This window comes from Sparus aurata, chromosome 17, assembly GCF_900880675.1.
Source record: "Sparus aurata chromosome 17, fSpaAur1.1, whole genome shotgun sequence".
NCBI classification, from domain to species: Eukaryota; Metazoa; Chordata; class Actinopteri; order Spariformes; family Sparidae; genus Sparus; species Sparus aurata.
In genome coordinates, this window is record NC_044203.1 from 6,719,439 (window position 1) to 6,734,086 (window position 14,648).

The following is a 14,648-nucleotide window of genomic DNA, read 5'->3' on the forward strand; positions in this document are numbered from 1 at the left end:
ACAAACCAACATGGCTGAGTTGGTTTTGTATGAATGAGCATATTAAAAGTGAGGTACTCGCTAACAGCTGCATTTCTGGTATTGATGAAATGGCAAAAATAAAAGGTGTGTGTAAGCATTTAGAATAAGCATGAAGCAGGTGGCAGATTGTCCACACTGATACCTGTGAAGACAGTGGGCTGGTAGGTCTTCTCATACTGAGCAGCTGGAAATGTCTCCTTCACTCCACATGTCTCTCCTGCAGTAGCAGAGCAGAGTGTTCTGACGGGTCCGGCCTGCTGCTTGGTGTCTGTAGAGCGGGTGTGTGCTCGTGTGCTGGGGACACACAGCATGCTCCTCCTCTCCTTCTGCAGTCTCTCCACGGTGCGGCTCAGCTCCCGAATGCTTTGTGTCTTTGCGCTGAGCTCTTGGTTCAGCCGTTCTATCCGGACACCGACCGCTTCCTCGGCTTGACGCTGGTGCCTGGCCGGGCTGGGGTGGCTCTGTGTGGGGAAAGTTTACATCAGTTTGTAACTTGATTTTCTCTCCTTGCCTTTGCTTAACATACGGTCCAACGTCTTACATAGTCCAACATTTCCAATGTCCAGAGAAAAGGGTTAGGGTTAGAATTCTGACTTTAACTTGTGTTTACTTAATTCACCTTGTGTTGACACAGATCAACTTGTGAGAGCATGCCAGAGCAAACAGTGAGGCTAAAGTCGAAAAGCGTGGTTCTGCATTTTAATGTCCTGTACCAACCTTGTGTTTGAGCTGCTGCTGAAGAGACTCAATCTGGTCCTGCAGGGATTGTTCTCTCTCCTTGTGGGTTTCCTTCACCTGCTGCAGCTCTTGCTCCAGTGTTGGAACCTGTGACTCCCTTGACTCCGTCCCCGCTGCTGAGTTTGCTGCTTCCAGCTGCTGCTCGAGCTCTGAGATCTGCTGCTCATAGCGTAGCTGAATGGTGAATACAAACACACTTGTTGAAATGTATATTTCTGCTTGTTGGTTTCATAAACATTGTGATATCTTTTTACTGAATCAATTGAGCTAACTGTTGGACACAAAAATAAGCGACCAACTTGGTGATGATGATTAAGATGTTTTCTTCAGTAATGTGTGACCTTACTTATTTATTTATTTGTGAGTTTACTGAGCAGAGACCATAAAGCCAAACTGTGTTACATGCAGGGAGAAGGAATATGACTGGTTTAATGTATAGGGTCATTGGATGTCAACTCGTCCAAAATCCAGAACTTTTCCCAGTTCCCCTCATGTTGAAACTTCCATCTACTTCACGAGACCTCAGCTCCTATAGCTGTACTCCAAATACTTTGAATACTATGAAAATTCTAAACATTTTGGAAGTCTGGGCCTCTGAGCTACATTTCAGCATTTTAGTGATTGTTTGTATGTGTATTCTAAACCTCCCCAAAGGCTTTTTTTAACTGGATTGGGTTGAAATGTGTCCTGAACATCCAAGAGACCCTGAGGAAACTTTGCCACATGTATTTATTTAAATAGTTGTTGCTGGATGGTTACAGTTACAGGAACTGCATGGCACAGATGCAGCTATTATAGCTTCAGAGGTGAAAAACACATGTTTTGGGTTATTTTGACTGTGGATTTTTCCAACAAGGACTGTTTTAATTTACTTGAAAATTCATTATGTAAAAGTTTTAATAGTCATGTGTATATATAATAAACTGGAAGATGTTATATTACTCCATCATTTATCATTTTGTGAAATAAGATAAGTTTTCACACTTGTCACTTGCTGTAATATCACATTCAGTGCTTTTATTCCATCAGTAGACATTTGTGCAGTGTGCTGTATTGACTTGAACTGTACCTTGAACCTGTGGAACTGTTGTTCCATGGCCCGCAGGCTGCGCTTGGCCTCCTCATCATGACTCTCCAGCTCAGCCTCCAGGCGCTGAATCCTGCGCTCCAGCAGGGCACTGATCCTGCTGGGTGGGGATGTCCTGGTTGGCTCGTCGTCATGACTACCGGCTGTGGCTGCAGCGTAGATCAGAGCAGGCAGGGAGTTTGGGTTTCTGTGTCTTAGTATCTGCTCCAGCTCTTTGACCTGTAGAGACAGAAAAACTCTTCAACACTGAAGAGACAGGAGCTGGAGGGGGAGGTGAGGGAGTGTAACAAGTTGGATAAGTCAGCTTGTTTGTTTGAGTGATAACCTGTCGCTCCAGGTCCTGCATCCTCTTAATGTCCACGGATTTCTCTTTGGCCTTTCTCTGATGCTCACTGCTTCTTTTGCCGACATCCATTTTCAGTTTTTCTACCTGGAATGGAGACAACGGGTTACTTCCAACGCAGTACGCAACACTAAACTGTAAGTTCCACCCTATATTATAGCAGATACTAAGACTTAAGATGAACCTGGTTGAATTAATGGTTTCTTTAGCTTGGCATGGTCGGCTTGTCATAAAAAAAATCTCATTTCAAATGAAGGTGAAGGTTATCGTGATGTGACCAATCAGAGTGTTCTCTGATATGCTATGGTGTGAAGGGGATAAGATGAGGTGGACTCTACTGAAGGTAAATCAAATGACAGTATAAACAGAATGTGACAGCGGAGCCTCACCTGCTCTTTGAGTCGTTGTATCTCAGCTGTAGCAGCCTTCAGTCTGCCAGCATCTCTGTCCAGAAGCTCCTGGTTCTCAGCAAACCACTGCAGCTTCTTCTTCAGGGCCGCCACCTCCTCTCTGTGCCTGTCTTCTAGGACATGCGTCTCAAAAGTCCTGTCACCTGACATATTCAGAATGGATACTCACTGTCACGTCTAACGGAAGATCACTTATGCATATATAGCATAAAGGCTTTGTAAGAATTGGGAGCTTCTTCTAAACGTTCAATAGTTTTCATGATCCTTGAACTTAAATTGCACTACACTGCGCTGTATCCAGTCTTACCTGAGGCGGACATGGCCTGAGCTTTAGCCAGATCTCTCTCTTTCTTCATCAGCTGCAGATCTACATCCAGAGATTGCTTTTCTTGTTTCAGTCTGTGGATGTCCTCAGACAGCTTGTCCTCGTTCCTCTGCACATGCAAACATATCTCTGTGGTAAGTGAAGGGCCTGAAAGAGAACTTATGTTAAACAGTATTTCAGTGGCACTTACCTGAAATGTATTTAATTGAGCTAACAGGTCTGTAATGCGCTGAGTGTGATCCATTGAGCAGACATTTCCCACAGCCCTAGAAGTTTTATGTAGCTGCTCCCTGGTGGAGATAGCCATAAAGAACACAAACAACATTGAAAAAATACATTTCAAAACATAACTGACTTTCATAAGTAGGCGAACATTAACTTTGAATAAGCAGCTCTGAGAGACACACCTAGACAAAGCCAGCTCATTCAGCAGCCTCTGGTTTTCACTGAACATGGCTTCCTCGTTGGCTTTACTCCTGACCTGCTCAGCCTTCATCTGCAAATAGAGCTTCTCATTCTCCTGTAAAATAGCATTAATGTTTAAATGCAGTTATTAATACATAACTAGTCTGCATCAAAGCGTGTGTGAAGAGGTAAGCATTAAGGCAAACAGACCTGTTGGTAACCTTTTATGAGCATTTCCTGCTCTTTTCTGTCTTTCTCCATCTGCTGGAGCCTCTCCACTTCAGCAGAGTCAGCAGCATCAGTCCATCTCTTCTTCTGACCCGCTTCCTCTGCACTCCGCAGCTGAGGAGGGGGAAAAAAACACGGCCTACAATAAGCATACATTAAAATCCCTGCAGCAGAGAGATGTGTAGAACTGTTGTGACAGTGTTTGGATACACACTCTTCACCTGGAGCATGAACACTAACAGCAGCTCTGTGTGTAGTTCTGTCTGGTAAGTAGTGCAGTCAGTATTGCAGTATTGTCCCAAATATAACCTGTCTGTGTTGCTTGTTTCTCAGCTTTAAAGGAACAGTTCACGCCTAAATTAAGAATACATACTTAGCAAAACCAGAAAGTGATCATATTTGCTGATGATTTTTTGGGATCATAGCACTGCATTTTGTCAGATGTTAATATTGCTGTTATTGTGTACTCTCCAAATATTTGGACAACATTTGCATCTGTGCTTTGGCAAGATTGTTCTTATTATTTGCGAGTCAATTATGCTCCTTCGAATTTAATTAATTGAAAATAATGCTATGCTACAAAAGGCCACCACAAGCTGCTTTCCAAATAATGACAGTAAATTGAATCAAAATCATTAACAAACTTAACAAATGTGCAGTTTTACTTTTTCTGCACTACTTAGATCGGGCAGCTACTCACATCGAGTGGTGACAGATGTTAATAATGTAAAATGACGTCCTGTACTGGCCTGAGCACAAGCCTCTTGTCCACTATATGCTACATGCTTCATTCTGCTGGCTGGTGGGTGCAAATAAAAATAGTTCCAACATGAAATTTCTCACTACAAGGTCTGTGTAACCATGTCATGATTTCTGTGAAGAGACATTGCTGCCGAGATTTTCAAATGTATCTTTTTTTTGGCGCCACAAGTCGAGAACCCTCTAATTTCATTATATTTGAGAGAAGACAGACATCTCTACTCTCCAAAACTCACTAGATCAATGCTGATGGATAAACAGCACAGTAAGAGGAGAAACACACATTTTTGGGTGATATTTGAAGTCCAAATATTATCACTCCCACACCATAATGATGGCACAACACCTGGCTCTGACCCTGAAATGATCACACATCTATGTGCTTTTCATCCTCGACAAAAAGACAGTGTTTTAATGTGAGCATACTAAGTCAGCTGTAACAAAAAAACACTAGGTCAGATAAGAAAAAAAACAGTCTATAGCCAACCACCCCCAATCTCAATCACACAGTGCGGTAGGAGTGTGGCGACAGAGGAATGGACTTCATGTCTTAGTCGATGGTTTTGTCTGGTGTTGCGAGTGTGTTTGTGCACCTTGCTTTGCAGTAGGTAGTTCTGTTGCCTGAGTGAGTTTAGCTCTTCTGCTCCTTCCTTCGCCACCTGCAGCTCCCTCTCTTTGTGAGCCAGCTGGACTCTCAGCTCCTCCACCTGAGAGTGGAGTGTGCATGTCTGTGTATGTTGGGCCTGTATGTTCAGAACATATAACAACAGAGCGTCAAAACTGTTCTATTAAAAACTGTTTCTCTGTAAAGAGACTGAGTAGGTCTTCTGCTTCTTAAACACTTAATTGTCTATTCTTACTTAAAGTTATTAAAATAAAAAAGTTCTGTTATATCTCCATTCTGCAGTACAGGTTCCTCTGCATGCTGACTTTCTAAGCGGGATCCGCAAGCTTTAGTCTTTTTTATCATAACGCAGAGTTAGCATTACATCATGAATATAGCCATTAAAAGCATACTGAAGACCTTTAAGCAAGGTTCTTATTCAAACAAGTCAGGTATTAACAACACATTTCAGATGAAAATGTATTTTATTACATTGTCCTCTGGAAGAGAATGCGCCTGCCTGGCTTCCAGTGTGTGTGTAGCATCCTGGTGGTGACTGCTGGTGTCTATCTGCTGCTGCAGGACAGCCACCAGGGACTGAACAGACGCCACCAGCTCACTGCTCACCTTCACACCTGGCTCTGCTAATCAAACAAACATAAAAGACACATCAATCACACAGCTCCATGCTGCATGATGAAGATATGAACCGATTCATAAAGGGGGACTATTAATCCTGAAAAACATAAAGGGCAAAGATTTAAAAGCAAACAAAAATAAATATAGATTTTTTGTCGCATTTTAATCATTGCAAGGTTTTTTCACGCAGTATCATCAGAGAGACATATCTCAAATTATCTCAAGAGTTTAATGACTTGATTTTTTCACGTGTGTCACAACTAACCGGTGTGCTCATCTTTTCCTTGGCTCTTTGTGAATTTGGCCTTTTCTTGTGCATGCTGCAGAGGACGGGACACAGCAGACTGAGCTCTGGAAGGTGGTGCTATACCCCTCTCCACTCTCCTGCCTCTCACAGAAGACACGGTGGGTTTCCTCACTGAAGATGTAGAGGGATGAGAAATCGTGGAGCCATGGAAGGCCTGGGGAAAAATGTACATAATGATAATATCAAAAACAAGGAACAAAATGATACAGTGGCATGTGTGGTGCAGGTGTTCTCTGTTTAAAATTGGATGTTGATGTGCCAGTGGTTGAATAGCGACAGATGAGACACACTTCACAGTCGTTGTGTCGTTTGGTTTATTTTTCAAATAACTTTATCTGTTCTTTTGTCTCCTAATGTAGCAAACTCTGATTTTGCATCCAACACAACCACATCAGTGGTTAAAACAGTTTTCTAATAAAAAAATGTCCAACATAATTAATATATTCCCAGTGATTAATCGATAATTGATTCTTCAGGCCGCCGACTATCAGTGAAAGAAATCTGCATCCCTGTCTGGATCTGATCCCTCCACTAACCTTACAAATTAGGAATTGTATTTTTTGGAGAACTGCTGCTTTATAGATATGATATGCAGCATTCCCGCTAGGTGTAACAATTCCCTAGATCTTGTTCTGATCTTGATTCAATTGGATTTAAACATTTTTCTAAGCACTTAACGCTTGGTCATTGTGAGACTATGACATCTGGATTTGTAAAGATCAACAGATCACTGATTTAATCTCCTGACAACAACTGTTATTTACATGTTCACTTTTATTTTTAAACAGCTAGACCTTTGTTATATATTTTGTTAAGTTGTGTACTTAAATTATCCAAAATGTTTCAATGAAACTAGAAAAAACAGCTCAAACGTAACATGTGTAAAACTTTAAAACATTACCTCATACTGATTTTCATCAGCAATGATGGTTGACATTGAAGACAACAACTGATGATCCCACGCTTCTTCATGGCATTTTAAAACTACATGTTTTGTTTTGTTGTTGTTTTGACTGACAGCCCCCTCGCTGGAAGAACTAAATACTGTGCATTTAAGAGGTCTGCTCAATGCACCTACAAATCCAAGCACTGAAATGGACAAAGATTGGAAGTACGCCTCACCGGTTGTTTCTTAGCTTTGTCAGCCTGAGAAGAGGATTCAGATGAATATTTGTTCTGATCCTGCATCAGCCTCTCTACTTCCTGTCTGATGCTCCATGCCAGGTTATGGTTGGGAGGGTCTGGGGAGTGCAATCTCTTTTCTCCCTTTAACCCTGCAATGGGGTAAGCTGCTCCTGGGCGCTTCAGTTGTGAATCTGGTGGAATCGGATCTGGGAAAGTCCTTTCAAAGAAGTGGGATGTTTTTTCTTGGTCAGGTTCAACAGCACTATAATTCGAAAACAAGAAAAGAAAACCCCATTCAAAATTAGAAAACATTCTGTGTTACTGTTGTCACTTGTTTGTCAAACTGTAGAACTGTAGAATCCTGGTTTGAATTTTGAAGAATGTGTTTTTTTCTCACTTCTGATGGCTTTTATCTAACAGCTTCCCTTTGCTTCCAGTTTTCCCCCCATGTATTAAACCCTACACACATAGTCTACCTTTCACTGTAGGGAAATACAGGAAAGTGACATGGATCTTCTCATCTGCCAGCAGTTTTAATGGCAAAGAAGAATATTCGTCAAAATGTGGACCGTTACTTTAGTAAATGAAAGAGCCTTTATAGAAAGTAGAGCACTTTAGAAATAACAGTTAAAAGAGAAAAACTCCACATGCTGTGAACTGATAACCACTTCATAATTAAAAACTCAAACTGCATTTTCAGCTCCTCAAATTGATTCCAATACAGTGCTGTGGTAAAGAGTCAGAAATCCCATAGGCCTCTTGTCGAGGGAACTAGGGCGGTGCCAACTTCCGGGTAAGCCTACACCACGCTGTTGATCTTCAACTGCAAAAAATCTGATTCATAAACTTCACTGAAGTAGATGTGTGTTGATCGACAAAGTTTCATCATACAAATACTTTGGACAGCAGGTAGATAATATGTATTCTTGTTAACTGCATGTAATAACACAACAAAAACAACAGTTGTCTGTTCACACACACAACAGCTGTCAGCACTTGTGCAGGTAGACTAATTAGTTCACAGCAAGGTAAACCCCAGTTCATCACAGGGCTGACGTTATCATTTTTGTTATTATTCATAACTTTACCATTTATGCTTTTAATATTTTGATGGTATAGTCCATTTTGTTTGATGTAAACTGAAGAAAAAATGTTAACAAGTCCAATTGGCTGACACTGTATATTTCAAGTTTAAATAATAAATACAATACTGAGGCTAATCAGCAGTGCCAGATCTCTGTCCCCCAAAGTATCAGGATCCTCTTGACGGTCAGACCAACCAGTGAAGAATCAAGAAATGAACAAATCAGTCGGTAGATGTTTTGTGATGTCATCATTTGGATGAGTCCTAGTAGAAGTTCGCAGTCCTAACCTGACAGGCTGGAGGGTGAAGCCTCTGATTTGGTCCTTCTCTGGCCGGATGGGTCTCATCAGCTCTTCTGCTGTGGGTAGCTCTACACACAAACAAACACAATAATTATTCATCATACATATACTTCAGTCCTGTCATGGGCTTGGCATTTGTAAACACCTCAGCACAGTGGATGTGTCCCAGTCTGGGCCAACGCTCTCTTTGGATAACTGACGGCTTCTCCCCAATGAAATGATCTCACCATAACCACAGTGTTATCAGGGGTCAGGATTAGAGCTTAGATCGGGCCCAAAATATCAAGCCCGACCCGACACAGGCCCGTGCATGTTGTGTCCGAGCCCGGCCCGGCCTGACACATTAACTGGAATTATGAGCCCGAGCCCGATTTAAACCTGACATTTTTTTAATACGTGGGCTGTTATAACTGACGTTCTCAAGCTCCACTGTCACAATCAGTGACGCCGGTAACGCGTTACTCTAATCTGACCACTTTTTTCAGTAATGAGTAATCCAAACCAATGAGTATTTCCAAACCAGTAATCAGATTAAAGTTATTTATTCAAGTCACTGTGCGTTACTATTATTTTTGTCATTTTCCTTAGTAGAAATATATATTTTGCTTTCTTCTTGCGTCTCGAGGAGTGACGTCACGTGCGTGAGGAGCCACGTTTCAGCACGAGGACAACTCGCGTGTAACACCACACAGCGACACAAGCAACATGGAGGGAGGAGAGAGATGCGTGTTTTCTAGCTGGAAATACAGTCATTATTTGGAGTTATCAAAAAAAACACACACACACACAAATGCTTGATTAAGGGCCCGGCCCAACCCGGCCCGAGGATAGTGACGGGAAATATTGTCGGGCCGGGGTCGGGCTCGGGCAGAGAATCTAAACTCTAGTCAGGATGAAGAGGCAACAGTCTGAAAGTGTAAGTTGCAACTGCTTGTAGTAAGATCTATGTAGTGATGAAAAGATGTCAGTACCAAAAGTGGAGATGATGCCTTTTGAAGAGGTATTATAACCGATTAAGGTCATGTGTTTTACAGCATTTACCATGACTGATGATTTTAGGAGGACTGGCCCAGTGTTTCACCAAAGAGCATGATGGATTGTGGGATACTGACAGTCGTCAAAGGAGTCACTGGTTGTGTCTTCCAAATCTGGGAAGAAGATGGCTGCATTTCTCAGATGTTTCAAAAAGAAATGCAATCAAGCAGATGCATTCACTCTTTAACTACAGACTTCAGAGGAGTCAGCTCCTTAACTGAGCTTTAGCTTTAGTAGATACATCATTCGTCCAGTTAGACCAGTGGATTATACAGGACGACAGAGGGAGTACACAGTACTGTTTACACCACACATGGGCAAAATAAGGCCGTGATGTCCTCAAAGATTAAAACAAACTCCAAAAAATCAATAAAAGGCAGTTAATGAATCAAGAGGTTAATGACTACATTGGCTGTAGTTCAGGGGTCGTCTAGTACCGGTAATCAGGAGGTCACTGCCCCCCTCCCCCAGCTGCAAGTTGAAGTGTACTTGAGCAAGTTACTGAACCCCAATTTGCTCCTGATGAACAGCTGGCACCTTGCATTGCAGCCTCCACCATCAGTATAAATGTGTGTTTGAATGGGTGAATGTGGCAAGTATTGTAAAGCGCTTTGAGCGGACAGCAGACTGGAAAAGCGCTATAAAAATGCAAGACCATTTACCATTCGTTCAATGCTGCATTTGGTCCTGAGAATTAGTTTAACATAACTAAGCAGTATGTATTTATGGTTTTGATTCAACTGTTCAATTTGTGGCTCTTCCCTTACATTTTGTAAGTCAGCATGGCCCTCTGGAAAAAAATGTTTCCCACTGCTGTGTTACAGTATTGTAGTGTCTGACCTGATTCATTAGTTGAAGCAGGCTGAAGAGACTGTCTGGCCTGTGGAGGAGGGGAGGATGGAGACACGGGGCTGCTGATCCCTCCCACAGATGAATAATGGTGATTGTGGTCATCTGAACCTTCCACAACATGGATCTGTCTGTAGGCCTCATGGAGAGCCTCCATCTCTGACCCGCCACTCTGCACATAAGACTGGCCTGCACAGAAAACGAGTTCAGCCCTTACTGTATCAAATACAATGCAAGATAAAATCTAGATGATCTTGTGGGGAAACTGCAGGGAATCATTCAAACCCCCTTTGATTTGTATGATAAGAAACAAAACACAAAGTATCTCCTCTCTAAAAATGACTTCTGTCCTTCAGTCTATTTCTACTGTAATCACAAAGATTACTCTGTTCTTGAGAAATCTGGTGTTTTCCAAGCTCTCATATCTGTCACATTCTCATCTTTTAACAAATATGGACACAAAACTAAAAAGCTAATAATAGCTTGGTCTCTTACTTGACCCTAAATGTTTGTGTTACCTCTGTCAAGTGATCCTGCTGTGTCCTTTCTCTTGTCATCTCCACCAGTGTCATCCAGGGAATCATAGAGAGAAACTGAGAAAAAAAGATGCAGCGGGACCACATTTAGATATGCAAAAAGCAATTACGGAGAAAGATAATTGATTGTTGAGTCTCATTTCCAGGCCAGTAAATACTATAGACACTTTGGGTTGGTAGGTCATACAGATTGGGAAGGAGACTCAACAATGAAAAATCGCACATATAACACTTTCTAAGACTACTGTATGGTTAGTGATAGGGCCACATTCACATCTTGAGAGAATTAAGAAAATATAAATAATGATTATGTTACTTATTAATACAATAGGAAGCCTGTAATTTGTTGTGAGGTCATTAATAAAGTATTATCAAGATGGTGTCTGCATTTAGTCTGCTCCTGTTGTGTTTGATTATTCAACAGTATGAATCAGTTAATAAATCATCCGCATCAGCTATCACACTCCTTGAAACACTTTGAAAGATTTTAATGCTCCCCATGCAACCACGACTTCAGAGAAATATCATCTCTTTTTCTCTTACCTTTGGCAAGAATTGGAGACATTTTAGACTTCTGAAAAATGGATAAAAGTGTGAATTAGAAATGATATAGTAAGATGTCAGTTTGTGATATTTCAGGATAAACAAAGAAAGGTCAGAGCATGAAGCCACAGTACTTTAAATACACATATATACACACACACACACATATATATATACATATACATATATATATATATATACATATATATATATATATATATATATATATATATATATATATATATACATATATATATATATATATACATATACATATATATAGATTATAGTATATAGATATACATATATATATATTATATATATATATATATATATACATACATATACATATATATATATATATATATATATAATATATACATACATCATCATACATATAATATATATATAGATATATATATAGATCGTATATATATATATATATAATATATATATAATATATATATAGTAGATATATATAATAGATATATCTATATATGTATATATATATATATATATATAGATAGATATATAGATAGGATATAATATATATCGATAGATATCCCATTTGTTCATTATAGTACCAAGATAGACTGTTGCTATATAACACCAATATTACCTTATTGCAGATACATCTGTATCAGTGTATATGTCAAGTGATAAATGCAGAGTATATATGATAAAACTAGGTTTACAGTCTTTCTAGAAAAACATCTCCATCCAATCTTTTTGCCTAAATGGCACTGGGGCCATCCCCACAAATGCAGGACATCTGTGACTGAGTGAGTGAGCGATGAAGTTACGGGATTGGTCTGTGGGAAGCTGCCTGCATGGACTTTCTGAGATTGTTTAGCTATAAATATGATGCATTCATACATTCAGTCAGAAATGGTAGTTCAGAAATTTGCAGTTCCAGTTCAAATGCTTAGGGCATCCTCTGTACGGAGGATATTTGAACCATAATTCAAATTCAAGTCTGAATAGAAATTACAGTTAAAATAAATACAATTAAAAAGAAGATTATTATTTTAATACACGTCTAGGAATGATCAGATCATAGATAAACTCCAGAAAGAAACAGTCAATTGAAAAACTAAAAATGTAAAATATACAATATAATATATACAAATAAGTTCAAATTCAAAATTCAAAAGCTGAAAAAGGAAACGCTCAAACTGAGAGCTTTTATGAAGACGAAGCTGCAAATGTTAATGGAAATAATACAAGGGAAACATAAAATGTGTAATTCAGAATGGGGAAAGGTTCAGCTTAGATGGAAATTTGTTTAATAAATCAAGAAGAAATAATCAGTAGATCTCAGCAAAACATATGTTGTCTTAATTAGTAAAATATATGAAAAAATCTATGAATGTAACTTCTGAATGATATAACAACTGCACTCAGTCAAAAGTTACTGCTGACAGAGGAATATTCTGCTGTTTTTTACGCATTATTTGCAATTCCCCTCAAATATACAAACACCTGTCATGTGATTTAAGTTCCATATTGGGTAATATCTCAACTGGGCCAGTCATCGAATGTGGTTGAAAGTAAATGGGTGAAATTTTTTTGTCAAAAATTACCTTCTATGCTCAAATGTGGATGATTGTTTGTATCACGGAGGTCTAAAGTAGTTTGAGATTGATCATATAATCCGAGTACAAACCTGGTGTGGCTCTTTTCCATCCTCCTCTTCCTCGAAATCCTCACTGTAATGTGGCGACCCTGTAAAAGCTAAGAGAGAAAAGAGCTGATAGACACACAGAGACAGAGAAGGAGAAGTTTTCCAAGGGTTCATTACTCTTACCTGGAGACTCTCTGATGGTCTCTGTGACTCTGGTCTTCCTTTGATCGTCATCACTCTGCTCTACTGCTTCCTCAGCTTTCCTGGAGGGAGGATATCCATCCTCATTACATCACAGTCAAAATCCTGATCTTCAAGGGCAGAGCAGCAGCAAAACACTTCATCACAGAGCCCGTACAGCAGACGTGGGCTCCATTAGTATGCCATTCCACTGTTCAAGGCTAACTTCACACACATCTGTCAACGGCTGATGAACTTTTAAAGTTACTTCCAAGCCCTATTTGGACAGATTTAATATCACAGAGGGTAGTAAAATATTCAGCATGAACCTCAGCTACTAAACACAGGATTCATTGCAGCATTTTAGCGATAATCATTTTAAATTTTTTTGTAAAAGACAAGGACATTTTGTATGGTTGCTCACTCATCACACCTCATATGTATGTTATGTACTTATAGCCGTTAGGCTGCCAGCAGAAACCTCCCAGCGACAACCCCATTCTAGGTGAAACTCTGACTGGCTCCAGTAAAAGTTTGATTTACCAACTGGCTGCACTGGTAGTTACATCATACTGTTGTTGATCTAATTGGTTGAGGTAAGCCTGTGATAGACAGATGGTTCGCCCAATCAGCTGCCAATCAACTGCCTGCTCTTAAAACTGTTTCAAGGAGCATCCAGTGTGGTGGGACACCTCTCATGATTGATCTGTTTCAGACTACTTTTGTCCGTAAGTATACTAGAAAGTGGGTGCAATTACTGAGTATCTCCATTTAGATACCTGAGGTTTGTACCAGTAGTAGAAGTTGATAAGTCCAGCTCTATGTTCAGCTTGGAGTAATCTATTGTTGATGAAGCTCCAGCCTCTAGTTGGGCAAAGAACCTGGCTTTCTCCACTTCTTCCTCCAGAGTGTCCAACCCCATGTTGGTAGTGTTCACAGCTGGTACCATCACTGAGTCTGCACACACAAAAAAAGACGGCACACATGAAAGAATAACTGATACTTGCAATAATATATATATATATATATATATATATATATATATATATATATATATATATATATATATATATATATATATGTATATATACAGTTGCTGCCTTTGTAAATAATACAGTATAAAATAAAAAAAAAATACAGTACAAAATAAAAAAATTATAATATACAATATAATAAAACCTCTAAATGATAATGCTCATGTAATTTTACATTTAGTTTGTTGCTGGAGTCAATCCCAGCTGTCTCTGGGCGAAGGCAGGGTACACCCTGGACAGGTCACCAGCTCATCGCAGGGCCCTCAGGAGCAATTTGGGTTTCAGTATCTTGTTCAAGGACGCTTGAGGACCCAGGGAGCCGGGATTTGAACCAGCGACCTTCCAATCACTAGACGACTAATGGTGTGTGACATAAGTCAATGATCACCTCTTGCTCTATATATAAACCCACATGCAGCAATCATCAATTTGATGCATGCAGCAGCATCAAGATACATATTCTTTTTATC

General features: G+C 39.9%; 1 protein-coding gene across 14 annotated transcripts in view; it reads right to left on the bottom strand.

Moving 5' to 3' along the window:
- cep162 (centrosomal protein 162) overlaps positions 1–14,648 on the bottom strand; it is a 30,599-nt gene that overhangs the window by 4,370 nt on the left and 11,581 nt on the right. For 13 of the 14 annotated variants that reach the window (XM_030395016.1, XM_030395014.1, XM_030395006.1 and 10 more), the window contains 20 exons: positions 13,924–14,101; positions 13,148–13,227; positions 13,007–13,074; positions 11,341–11,371; positions 10,780–10,854; positions 10,253–10,450; positions 8,364–8,445; positions 6,989–7,253; positions 5,825–6,020; positions 5,413–5,564; positions 4,910–5,059; positions 3,540–3,671; positions 3,332–3,444; positions 3,115–3,214; positions 2,907–3,033; positions 2,579–2,742; positions 2,172–2,276; positions 1,829–2,065; positions 739–933; positions 164–482 (listed from right to left, as the gene is read on the bottom strand). In XM_030395016.1, the coding sequence (XP_030250876.1) occupies positions 164–482; positions 739–933; positions 1,829–2,065; positions 2,172–2,276; positions 2,579–2,742; positions 2,907–3,033; positions 3,115–3,214; positions 3,332–3,444; positions 3,540–3,671; positions 4,910–5,059; positions 5,413–5,564; positions 5,825–6,020; positions 6,989–7,253; positions 8,364–8,445; positions 10,253–10,450; positions 10,780–10,854; positions 11,341–11,371; positions 13,007–13,074; positions 13,148–13,227; positions 13,924–14,101 (2,967 nt within the window). The remainder of the gene's footprint in view (positions 1–163; positions 483–738; positions 934–1,828; positions 2,066–2,171; positions 2,277–2,578; positions 2,743–2,906; positions 3,034–3,114; positions 3,215–3,331; positions 3,445–3,539; positions 3,672–4,909; positions 5,060–5,412; positions 5,565–5,824; positions 6,021–6,988; positions 7,254–8,363; positions 8,446–10,252; positions 10,451–10,779; positions 10,855–11,340; positions 11,372–13,006; positions 13,075–13,147; positions 13,228–13,923; positions 14,102–14,648) is intronic. The other variant, XM_030395004.1, reaches the window with a different exon arrangement.